Source organism: Rattus rattus, chromosome 6 (assembly GCF_011064425.1).
Source record: "Rattus rattus isolate New Zealand chromosome 6, Rrattus_CSIRO_v1, whole genome shotgun sequence".
In the NCBI taxonomy this organism is placed as follows: domain Eukaryota; kingdom Metazoa; phylum Chordata; class Mammalia; order Rodentia; family Muridae; genus Rattus; species Rattus rattus.
The window spans coordinates 25991287-26004270 of NC_046159.1; the positions used below are offsets into that span (position 1 = coordinate 25991287).

Consider the following 12984-nt stretch of genomic DNA (forward strand, 5'->3'; position numbering starts at 1 on the left):
AATGTACAGAGTGGTGCATGTCTTTAATCCTAGAACTTGGGAGACAGAGTTCAAAGGTGGCCAGGGCTACACAATGAGACCATGGCTCAAAACAAAATGGGCTTGAGATGGTTCAGTGGTAAAGAGCATCTGCTCTCCTTGCAGAAGACCCAAGTTCAGATTTTCAGCACCCACAAAGCAGCTTACAACTGTAATGCTAGTTCCAGGGGATCTGACACTCTATACTATACTCAGGAAGCATAGACATACACACAGGAAACAACGGAGCTGTGGTGTTATGTTTTGGGGTCAATAGTTCATCTTTAGTCCCCGCCTTTCTTTTGGGGGGGGGGAATAGGGTCTCTATGAAGTCTAGGCTGGCCTCAATTTGACAGAGATCTTGTCCGATGGAATTAAGTTGTGTGCTACCACACCTGGTTAACCTTTTGGCATTTGGGGGGGTGAGGGGGGGTGAGGGAAGGGGTTGTGAGGAGAGGAGAGAATTTTATCTTATAGTATAAGGTAGCCTGAAACTTTCAATGGAGTCCAGGCCCTCAAATTAATGCTCCAACTCAGTTTTGTCCTCCCCACAAGCCCAATACCCCACAAAAGGGTTCTACTGTTCACTGGTTGTCTAAGAACTTGCTCTTCAGACCAGGCTGTCCTTGAACTGAGAGATCCACCTGTCTCTGCCTCCTGAGTGCTGGGACTAAAAGTATGCACTACCGTGTGGCATATGTGTATAAACGTGTGCCTGAGATGCCATCTACTTTCTTTGGGTTAGGATTTCTCATGTTTTGGAGCTCACCAGCTAGCCAGATCTGCTGTCAAGGGAGCCCCAGAAATAGGAGCCCCAGAAATCCTCCTATTCCCACTAGCCCAATGCTGGAATTATGGTGCATGTCACCATGCTCCACAACTTTGTGTCAGGGATTAAAGAGAAGTACTTGAGTTTATGACGTAAACACTTTACTGACTGAGCAATCTGCAGTTGATGTCTCTACCCTGGCTGACATCAAACGTGCTATGCATTTGAAGATGACCTTGAACTTCTGATTCTCCTGTGCCCACCTCCCAAATGCTGGGATTACAGGCATGTGCTACCATGCCTGGGTTTAGGCAGAGGAGGGGATGGAATCCTTGCATTCTGGACAAGCATCTGTAAAGTTCAAGGTCATCCTCAAATACATAGTGTGGGTGTGGGGTCATGACCAATTTCAGTAACAGAAGAATAACCTAGGTGTCAACAGAAGAACTAAGTATAACCAAATTGAGAATGTGATGCTTAGACTTAAGAATCTTCTACAGCCAATTGTCTCAAGTGTTAGACTAGAAACTGTTCAAGTGGTCTTGGCGTTGGGGACAAAGATGAATGCAGATGGCTGGTTAGAGAAGTTAACATTTAACATTCCATTGCTTTTGATTGAAATTCTTTTATTCGTTTCCTTGCTTTTGTAGTTCTTGAAATCACTTTAAAGACTTATATTTTTTTTATGTGTGCTATGTCTATGTGAGTGAATGTATGTGTGTACAAGGGTGCCCTCAGAAGAGAGTGTTGGAGGTTCCAAAGCTGGAATTCCCCACATGGGTGCTGGGAATTCAACTGAGACCTCATGGCAGAGCAGGAAGCACTCTAACTGTTGTATCATCTCTTTAGCTCCCTTGGAAAAAAAATTTAGATGGACAACTGATTCAGAGTTTGGATGTGATTTTGTCTGGGGAGTGAGTAGATCTTTCAAAGGCTGCCTTAATGATTTTGCTTGAGATCAAGTCTCAGTCTAGGCTTGCCCAGAACTCCTGGTCCTTCTGCTGCCACTTCCCAAGTGTCAGGTTCAGACCGATCGCCACGCTTGGCTTGATGGCAATGTACCTACTTATTTACTGTGTGTACGAGGGCACAACTGTCTATAGCATGGATGTGGAACCTGAGAGGTCGATTCTCTCCTTCTACCATATGGGTCTCAGGGACTGAAATCAGGTCAATAGGTTTGGTGGCAAGTGCCTTTACTCAACAGACCATCTCGCTAGTTCACTGTCATTTTATAACTTAAATTCTTTTAGCTTTACTTCAAGGCGAACTGGGCCACACAAGATCTGACCTCATAAAGTCAAGGTCAAACCAAAATAAAATGTATATTTTCTTTTCCCAAGAAAAGAGTTCACAAGGTGGTTCATATAACACTGTATATTGACAAAAGAGCCTCTGCAGATGAGACAAAGTGCTCTAGAATTTCAAAACAATCTGCTTCCTGATAACTGCCATGGACATGTCTTTCAGTATGGGACTTCTGGTCACGGCCTCCTACTGTCACTGTCCATGTTAGCTTTTTGTTCACTCAACATAAGCAAGTCATTTAGGAGGCAGGATGCTTGCTTATGGGGCTGCCTCTATCACACTGCCAGTAGGCAAGTCCCTGAGGCACTTTCTTGATTAATAATTAATGTGGGAGGGACCAGCTTGCTGTGGGCAGTACCACCCTGGGTTGGGGTCCTGCATTGTATAAGAAAACAAGCTGAGTGAGGCACAAAGAAGCAGTCAGTGAGGAGCACTCTTCCATGGCCTCTGCTCTGTTCCTGCCTAGACTTCCTGCCCTGATTCCTTTATGGTGGATTACAGGCTGTAAGATATAATGCCCTTGCTTCCCCAATGCTTTTGGTCATGGTATTTATCCCAGCAATAGAAAGCAAACTGCAACAGCCAGGTACCCTTCCTGCACTATACCAGTAACCCTACACTGCTAGCCTATTTCCTGGGTTCTTATTTCACCTTCTAGTAAAGTCACACCACTGATAACATGATTGATCATTACCATGCATTCAAGGCAATGCTATGTGCAAGACATAAGTGACTATAGTGGAAAGACAGAAATTGGGAGCCTGAGTAAAAGGAATTATTTCATTCCAAGAAAATGAACAGCTGCAATTCCCCAGCATCACCTAAACTAAGCCTGGAGGTGCAGGCTTGTAATTACAGCACTCAGGAGATAGAGGCAAGGCTTTAAGATCATCCTCAAATATGTAGTGTGAGACCAACCTGACATACACAAGATACTGACAGTGAGTAAAATTGCTTGTCACTTAGCCTGACAATCTTAGGTTCAACCCAGGGAGCCCACATGGTAGGAGAAGAAAATGGACACCCTCTAGTTTTCCTCTGATCTTCCAATGATTCTGTAGCACACAAACACCCCACTACTAGAACTCAATAAATAGATGTTTAAAAAGAGCATTTTATTTTTAAAGAAGAAATACATCCTAAATCCTCTATAGAGGACTAATATCCAATACATATGAAGACCTCAAGAAGTTAAGATTCCAGAGAAACAAATAACCCTATTAAAAGATGGGGTACAGGGGCTGGAGAGATGGCTCAGCGGTTAAGAGCACCTGACTGCTCTTCCAGAGGTCATGAGTTCAATTCCCAGCAACCACATGGTGGCTCACAACCATCTGTAAAGAGATCTGATGCCCTCTTCTGGTGTATCTGAAGACAGCTACAGTGTACTTATATGTAATAAATAAATAAATCTTTAAAAAAAAAAAAAAAAAAAAAAAAAAAGATGGGGTACAAAACTAAACTAAGAATTCTCAACTGAGGAATATTAAATGGCCTGGAAATACATAAAGAAATGTTCAACATCCTTAGTCACCAGGAAATGCAAATCAAAACTACCCTGAAATTTCACCTCACACCAGTCAGAATAGCTAAGATCTAAAAACTCAGGTAAAAGTAGATACTGGCAAGGATGTGGAAAAAAGGAACACTCCTCCATTGCTGGTGGGATTGCAAGCTTGTACAACAAATGGAAAATCAGTCTGGCAGTTCCTCAGAAAATTGGATATAGTACTATCTGAGGACCCAGCTATACCACTCCTGAGCATATAAACCCAAAAGATGCTGCAACATATAAGGACACATGCTCGACTATTTTCATAGCCTTTTTTAAATAATAATAGGAATGAAAATGTGGTACATTTACACAATGGAGTACTACTCGGCTATTAAAAACAATTGACTTCATGAAATTCTTAGGCAAATAGATGGAACTAGAAAATATCATCCTGAGTGAGGTTAACCCAATCATAAAAGAACACACGATATGTACTCACCGTTAAGTGGATATTAGCCCAAAATCTCAAAATACACAAGATACAATTTACAGATCACATGAAAATCAAGAAGTGTGGATGCTTCAGTCCTTTTTAGAAGAGAACAAAATTCTCACAGGGGGAAATATGGAGACTAAGTGTGGAGTAGACTGAAGGAAAGGCAATCCAGAGATTGCCCCACGTGGGGATCCATCATATATACAATGACCAAAACCAGACACTATTGTGGATGCCAAGAAGTGCATGCTGACAGGGGCCTGATATAGGTGTCTCCTGAGAGGCTCTGCCAGAGCCTGATAAATACAGAGGTGGATGCTTGCAGCCAACAATTGGACTGAGAAGAGGATATCCAATGGAGGAATTAGGGGAAGAATTGAAGGAGCTGAAGGGGTTTACAACCTCATAGGAAGAACAACAATATCAACCAACAAGACCTCCCAGAGCTCCCGGGACTAAACCACCAACCAAAGAGTACACATGGAGCGACCCATGGCTCCAGCTGCATATGTGGTACTGCATCAATGGGAGGGGAGGTCCTTGGTCCTGTGAAGGATCAATACACCAGTGCATGCCAGGGCTGGGAGGCTGGAGAGAGTGGGCAGGTAGGTAGGTGAGCAACTTCATAGAAGCAGGGGGATAGGGGATTTCCAGAGGGGAAACCAGGAATGAAGATAACATTTGAAATGTAAATAAATTCAAGTAAAAGGTTAAAGAAAACAAAAAGTGGTACAACAAACAAAACAAAATATCAACCACTGTGTATGTGTGATGTCATGCTGTTATTTAAGACATGGTCTCACAATGGCTATCCTAGAATTCTCTTATGTAGCCTAGATTGGCTTCAACCTCATAGAGATCTGTTTCCCAAGAGCTGGGACTAAAAGATATGTGACAACATGCCCAGCCAAAAAGATTTTGACTTATGTGTCTCTGTATAAGCAAGCATATAGGGGTTGGGGATTTAGTTCAGTGGTAGAGTGCTTGCCTAGCGCAAGGCCCTGGGTTCGGTCCCCAGCTCTGGGGGAAAAAAAAAAAAAAAGCAAGCATATATGTAAGTGAAGGACAGAAGAGGGCATCTGATTCCCTACAGCTGGTGAGAGGTGGTTGTGAGTTCTCCAGTGTGGATCCTGGGAACCAAACTCTGGTTCCAGCAAGAGCAGCAAGTGCTTGGCTATCCAGCCTTTCTAATTCTCTTAGACTGTAATATTTTCCCTTGTAAAAGAGTCAGCTGGGTGTGGTAGCACAGGAGGCTGAGGCAAGAAAATCACTGAAAGTTCAAATCCACCATGGGCTATATTTTGAGTTCCAGAACAACTGCAGCTTCCTAATGAGACCCTGTCTCATAAAAACAAAAGCTTTTGGTATAAATACGACAGTGGTTGATGTCTACATGCCTTATAAGTAAGAAAGAGACCTATTAGAATCATGAAGGCATTTTAATAAGATGCTAACAAGGAGCCACTGTGAAATTCTCTGAGGAATTATTAGGAAACTCTAGTTGAAACAGTGTCCAAGCTCTGTATCCCAACACATGGGCTCAGATTTACTCTTGCCACCAGGAGCACATCTGAGATTGCACCATCATAAACTGTTCCCTAGACACCTAGTAGGGTCTACTAACAAAGACACGTCAGCAGCCCTAATCCCCAGTTTATCAATGTCTGTGCACAATTAAGACATTCTGAGGTGATTGACTAACATTGGACTACTGGGTGGTTGATGCCTGCACACAGAAAAGGCATCAGAAGACAAGAGAGTTTCTGCTTTGCAGACAGTCATAAACCAATTCAGTTTCTCTAGGATGCTAATTACAACACAAACTCCAAAATGTCTGCATCAGGTAGTTTCCTTTACTTCAAACTAAACAACAGAATTTGAAAACAACCCCTCTAAAAAGGAAATGGGTTTTATTTGGGGGGAGGGGGGTAAGAGGCAATCATTCAGAGGCATTCAGACTGCCAGGCAATCTGAGGTGTGAATTAAAGCACAGAGGACTCCGAAAGCAATAAGCTGAAAGCATTTTCAAGGTAACAAACTGAGCCAGCTAGAGGAGCTGTTAACTACTCAGAATCAAACTGGGTACCAGCAACAAAGACTATCGGGCGGAGGTGGCAAGCCAGTCATTGTAAGGTTTTAACCTAACATATTAAGGTTTTAATGGAGGCACAAGTGGTGGTGTGCACCTCCTAGCACTCAGGTGTCTGAGGCAAAGTTGTGAGTTTAAACAAGCCTAGCCTACATAAGCAGGACATAGTTTTTAAAAATCCAAAACAGAGTTGTAAAATCACAAGTATTATTCTCTATAATTCGAGGGAGAGACGGTTGAGAAAATTTCACTCCAGGTTGACCTTGAATTTATGATCCTCCTGAACTTCCTTTTCTGCAGTAGGGGGACTATAGGAATATTCTACTACATTTTCCCTAAATAAAAAATTACAAAGAGCACAAGGTTTCATGTTGGCACTTTCATTAAGTGCCACAAAAATATAATCTCAAGGCAAAAGAGAATGCCCCAAATTCACAAGGGAGCACATGGCATGGTGACAGAGCAAAACAACTGTTCCTGAGATAAAACTTTGTGTGACCACTCAGCTGACTACACATGCAGTGGTACAGAGTGTCTAAGGAGATGGACAGCTGCAAGGGGGAATGTGATGGCTAGCTAGGCTTTCCAGACAAAGCAGGCTAGCACATGCCCTAAAAGCTTCAAGACAGATGCAGCGGGCCTCCTTCCTGAGCAGAGACACTTCACTCTCCACTTCCCCTTGTCATACATGCATGGTCACCAGTCAGCTCAGTGAATAAAATACACTTGCCATCTCCCAAAGCAGGATGATAGTTCAAACCATGAGCACCTAATGTGTGCCACAGTCAAAACCTCAAGCAAACCTGGCTCTTAGGTGCTCTGTGAAAGAATGCTTAGTACTATTTATCTAGTTTTTGCCCTGACATTTGTGCCACCCAATACTGCACCCAGATTCCCAGCTGATGAAGTCTCTCCTTTGATAAAACACAACCTCTCTCCTGCTCTAGTAAACAGTGATCAACTAGATTCCTGGGCAGGCGTTTCCCTCTTAATCAGCTCATCTAGCCTGAGCCAGCTGCACATAACTAACTTGTTTTTCTTTCCTACTGAAGACAGTAGAGAGCCAGGTCTACATTTTACCACCATATATCAACATGGCTCACATTGCCATCCACATAGATATACTGTTCTTTGACCATACTAATGCACTTTCTGCCTTAGAGCTTTTTTTCACATGGTTCCTGTTTTGAGAAAGACCTCAGGCTTTAATTTCACACCCACTGCGCACCGTAAGAATCCCAGCCACCCTACATACTAAAGACAAACATCTGTTTGCCTAAACCCCCTTTTTTCCCCCTTTGTATTCACCAACTTCTTGTATCTACTACAGAACTTGTCACTTAGATTAAATTGTGTATGTCACCCAAGAACACTGTAAGGTAAAAAGGAATGTGCCCTGATCTCCCATTTTCTAACTTCTTTTCCCAGAACAGCTATACATATAATAATGAACAAATATTTGAGATTTAGAATATTTTAAAGGGCAAGGGACAAAATAGGAATAGAAAAGCATGTGACGGGCTGGAGAGATGGCTCAGTGGTTAAGAGCACTGACTGCTCTTCCAGAGGTCCTGAGTTCAAATCCCAGCAACCACATGGAGGCTCAGAACCATCTGTAATGAGATCTGATGCCCTCTTCTGGTGTGTCTGAAGACAGCTACAGTGTACTTATATAATATAATAAATAAATAAATCTTAAAAAAAAAAAAAAAAGAAAAAGAAAAGCATGTGACATGACATGAACTATCCTTTTCAATGCACCTTTTTACTCTCAAACACTCACCTCTAGCTTGGTGGATTTGATGGACAGGTGGTCAGACATAAACCTATGTTGCAACTCTGGCTTTGTGCGCTGTGGACGTTTTCCCTAAGTTAGAAGTGAGGAAAAGAAAGGAAAAGATAGATTAGGGTGTTCTCAGCTACCGCTGCTGCAACTACAACCAGCAGAATGGCCACTGAGGCACACCAGTAACTAATTTATAGAGTGGGTGGCCAAAGCTGTCTTCTATTTTTTAGGATGATAAGGGAAAACTATTCAGCTGGGTAGGGTACTGAGCTAGTACATTTACTTAACAAGTAACAACTCAAAACCCACTGACAAGCAAGCATTTCCTATGAAAATCTTCATCACTAGCAAAAGATGTCTCAACTTTAAGAAAACTATTTGACTGGATGTGAGAGGCTAAGGGAAGAGGATTCTGAGTCTCAACCCAGCCTAGGCACACTGGGGGACACTGTCTCAAAACACCCATACACAATATCAAGAAAACAAACTCACTTACCCCAACAATCCCCTGCCCCCAAAAAAGCAAACACAAAAACCGAAAAGGGAATAAAAAAAAAAAAAAAAGAAAGAAAGAAAGGAAAAAGGCCTTTTCAAATGACAAAGCAAACATAAAGCAAACATTGTATTTTATCACATTCACCTAAGGGAATGACTCTGAAAAGAGGCATCAGGAGCACCTGAGGTCAGATGAACCACTAAAAGGTGGGCAGGAGCCACCTGGTCCAGAGGGTATAACACCTGTTACCAAGTCTGACTTTGATTCTTTTTTTTTTTTTTTTTTTTTTGTTCTTTTTTGGAGGGGATCGAACCAGGGACTTGCGCTTCCTAGGCAAGCGCTCTACCGCTGAGCTAATTCCCCAACCCCCTGACTTTGATTCTTGAAACCCACACGGTGCATGTACTGTGACACACACGAACACTCGCACACACACTGAAGGAAAAATGTAATAGAAAATTAAAAAGTAAACAAACTCTGGGCCCACGTGCACACACAATTTCCCTGCATGCACCGGTGCACAGTGGGGTAGGGGTGGAGTGGATTTGGTTCAAGAAACGTTTAATACGGGACTGGAGAGATGGCTCAGCGGTTAAGAGCACTGACTGCTCTTCCAGAGGTCCTGAGTTCAATTCCTAGCAACCACATGGTGGCTCACAACCATCTGTAATGGGATCCGATGCCCTCTTCTGGTGTGTCTGAAGACAGCTGCAGTGTGCTTATATATAATGAATAAATAAATCTTTAAAAAAAAAAAAAAAAAAAAAAAACGTTTAATACCAAGTCTTCAAGAATAAGTAAAGTAAGGAACAATCAAAAAGAACAACAAAGCTGTCAACAAGGACTGGTTCAGATAGCTTAGACACACTGCAAATACAGCTTTTCTGTTTCTGAATCGGAATGAACAGTTCCCAGAACAAAAACAATCACAAGTACCAAAGATATCATGATCTACCCTATTAAGAGCTCCCTAGACAGTCTCCGCAACAGGTTTGTATGCATCTCTTTTATTAATGCTCTCAATTCCGGTAGGTGTATGTCTTAACCTAAGATATAAACCCAACACATCACTGTTGGTAAAGGAAACCTTGCCAATTTGCAATGCAAATATCACAAGAAGATAACACCAGTGTCACACCAACTTAGTTACTTCAGATGAAAGATGCTATTCTTGATATAAGGGTGGTTGTTTCCTGCATATATTACTATCAGCTCCTCCCTCCATGCACAGAAAGCTGACTACTTCTGCACTTCAAATGCTAGGAATGCTGGAATAAAATCTGTGCAACGCCACACCCAACGAGTATCAGCTTTTATGGAGACAATGAACATACATGCAGTTACCAAGTTCCTACTGTTGATAAGCCACCATTCACCAAAGTGAATATGTGTCAAATGTTTTATTATACTAAATAAAAACAAAACAAACAGCAAAAAAAGGTGGGTGACAAACAGAACTTAGAGAAACTGGTTCATTTTAGTTAATGTCAGGATAAATCCCTGGATAATCTCCAGCAACTCTGTAGATTTTTATTTTTTTTTTGATGGACAAAAATAATTTACAACTCTAAAAACCTATGTGTCAATAGGTTAGCATGTAAACCAACTAATCTTTGGAAAATAAGGTTTTGAATTCTGAATGTTGTCCAAAGCAATGTTTTACTATCATGAGGTGATCCCACCATCTGCTTTTATTGACACTCTGATTATGTTTGTGTAAAAGTGTATTATACCTAATATTTATTCAGCAAAAGTTGAAGAGTGAGAATAATTTAGTCGGGGGCTGGAGAGATGGTTCAGCGCTGACTGCTCTTCCAGAGGTCATGAGTTCAATTCCCAGCAACCACATGGTGGCTCACAACCATCTGTAATGGGATCCGATGCCCTCTTCTGGTGTGTCTGAAGACAGCTACAGTGTACTTATATATAATAAATAAATAAATCTTAAAAAAAGAGTAATTTAGTCTACATTAGATGCTTCAGGAAGATGTCACATATCGTCAGTTACTAGAATATACCTGTGGAGCAGGAATAAAGAACATCCTCAGAGCATTTGTATGCTGAAGTGGCATGGGCTCATATAGTGACCGTATAATTTACTTATCATTATAACACCTCATAGCCCTGACATAATAGGAAGAGTACATTGGTCCATAGACATTGCAGCGGATCCATGTGCAAACTTATTCTTCTATTCCTACTTCACTTTCAGCTTGTAATCACAAGAGTAGATTCTGTCCTTTTTTGTTATGAAGTTCAGGAGGGACTAGAACTTCTAGCAATCCTCTAATCTCAGCCTCTTGAGTAATGGAAACCTGTGATATCACATACTGGCTTAATTTTAATTAAGAAAAAAAAAGATTACCTTTTACATATTCAAAGCAGACCACCTTACACCTCCACGAAATTTAAAAAAATATTTTTAAAAATTTATGTATGTGCCTGCATGAATTTATACACTACTTACTTCTTTAAGTGTCTATGGAGGCCAGAGGGCACCACACCCCCTGGAATTGTAATCATAACTGGTTGTGAGCTGCCTGATATGGGTGTAGGGAGTAAACTTAGGACCTCTCTAAGAACAGTAAATGCTCTGAAGCAAAGAGACTAAACATTTAAAGTTCACTATTCTATGTCCTTAGATCTGACAAGTCTTCCCTCTACCTGGCTTTATTTTGTTAATACAGACGTTGCTGTACATGGTGGCACAAACATTTGATCCCAGCACTTGGGGAGGCAGAAGAAAGAGCTCTGAGTTTCAGGCCAGTCAGGGATATAGTGAGATCCACTCTTTAACAAATATCATAAACAATAGAAGGAATGAATGGGACTTTTAATTCCTATAAAAGCATCTGTGTAAAGTAGTTTACTTTGCTAATCAGAAAAGTTAGGACACAGGGTCACCAGAGCACAGCAAGACCCGACCCAAAGAGCAAGCAATCTCTTTCAGTCCTCACCACGACCGCCATTCAGCTTGTCCTTCTTCTGTACACAGTGCTCAGGGGTGATTTTAACTACTATTTGTATCAGGTTCTTTTGTATTCATAAATCTTTCAATTTTCAAATTTGACAGATACTTTTCACTGTGAACTAATTTCTGAACTAGGATAGGATATGGTAAATGAAGAGCCAGTTCAAGCAAATAAATAGGTAAGTTTTCTGAGCCCTATTGGAATAACCACCTCTTAAACTTTCATCTGGTCTCCAAGTTTTGATTTGTTTTCAGTAAAAATAATCTCTTAGATTCACATGAAAGTCAAAAACACTGCTGAGTTAAGCCCCTTTGTTTCCTTTACCCCAATTTCACACGCAAATTTTCAAGACTAACAGTTTTCATGGGGGAAGGCTGGAGAAGGTTTAAGACAGGGTCTCAGCACTAGAGCCCTGGCTGGCATGATCTTGCTCTGTAGACCAGGTTGTCTATGAACTTTTGACAATTCTACTGCCTCTGTCACCCAGAGTTAGTTGTGCTCCCCAGCTTCACTGTATTAAAACGATGTTTTATTTTTAAGGTATTATTGTGCGGAAGGTTGTGAACATACATGTATAGGTCAGAGGATGACCTTTAGGAGTTATTTTTTGCTTTCCACAGTAGGTTCCAAGATGTGAATTCTAGTTGCTAGGGTTATGCAGTAAGGGCTTTTACCCACTAAACAATCTCAGTGGCACAATGGTTTAAATTTTAAAATTACATCCTATTACTTATTGTGCATGCATGTGTGTATAAGCACGGCTTAGTAAGACTTGGGCTTAGTGGTGCATAACTTTAATCCCGGCAAATAAAAGGCAAGGGCCAGCAGAGATACATAGCAAGATTGTATCAAAACAACCCTACCCCCAGAACCCCCAAAAAAACCCAGAGGCTAGAGGTGGCTCACCTCCTACCATCATATGATGGCCATAACTGGTAACTCCAGTTGCAGTGAATCTAACTGCCATGGGCATCGATCACAGGTGCACAGACTTACATGCAGGCAAAAATCCATATGCATAAAAACATTATTTAAAAAATCAGAAAAGCTGTAAGCTGAAGCCTGAGACGTGTGTGGTCTATTAATATTCTGGTACATAATGAGGCTGGGACTCACCTGACATCCTACTCTCTTTTAGCAATTACAAGTAATTGTGCCTCAAAGTATACAGGGCCTTGGGTGTGTGTTTGTGTTTTTACAGGCTGGAGTATGTAGGCGACCTGGGAATGTAGGTCTTTAAGAGCAGTAAGAGCTTTTTTGCCGGCTGTGTATTAACAGGGCCTTCCTTCCATGTAGCTGGGCAACACTGAGGGTCCGTCTTCTCATCTAGTCTCATTACCCTCCCTGTTTGGAAACCAAACCCAGAGCAGACAAGAACCACATGCAAGTGAGGGAAACTGGGAGTGGGAGAGGCAGTTCTCCCCAGGGAAGAGCACACCAACTGGTTGTCTGGTGCAAAATACTCAGCTCTGAAAATATACAGGTAACATTGTGTGGACCAAGAGTGCTGTATTTAGAAATGTTAATGAAAAAGTAAAGGCACCATGATTTGAAG

General features: G+C 41.6%; 1 protein-coding gene across 3 annotated transcripts in view; it reads right to left on the reverse strand.

Annotated features, from left to right (window-relative positions):
* Positions 1–12984, reverse strand: part of LOC116903327 (cat eye syndrome critical region protein 2 homolog) — a 112453-nt gene that overhangs the window by 16826 nt on the left and 82643 nt on the right. For 2 of the 3 annotated variants that reach the window (XM_032905769.1, XM_032905768.1), the window contains exon 8: positions 7959–8042. The exons of the other annotated variant lie outside the window; for it this stretch is intronic. In XM_032905769.1, coding sequence (XP_032761660.1) covers positions 7959–8042 — 84 coding nt within the window. The remainder of the gene's footprint in view (positions 1–7958; positions 8043–12984) is intronic. 3 annotated transcript variants of the gene reach the window in all.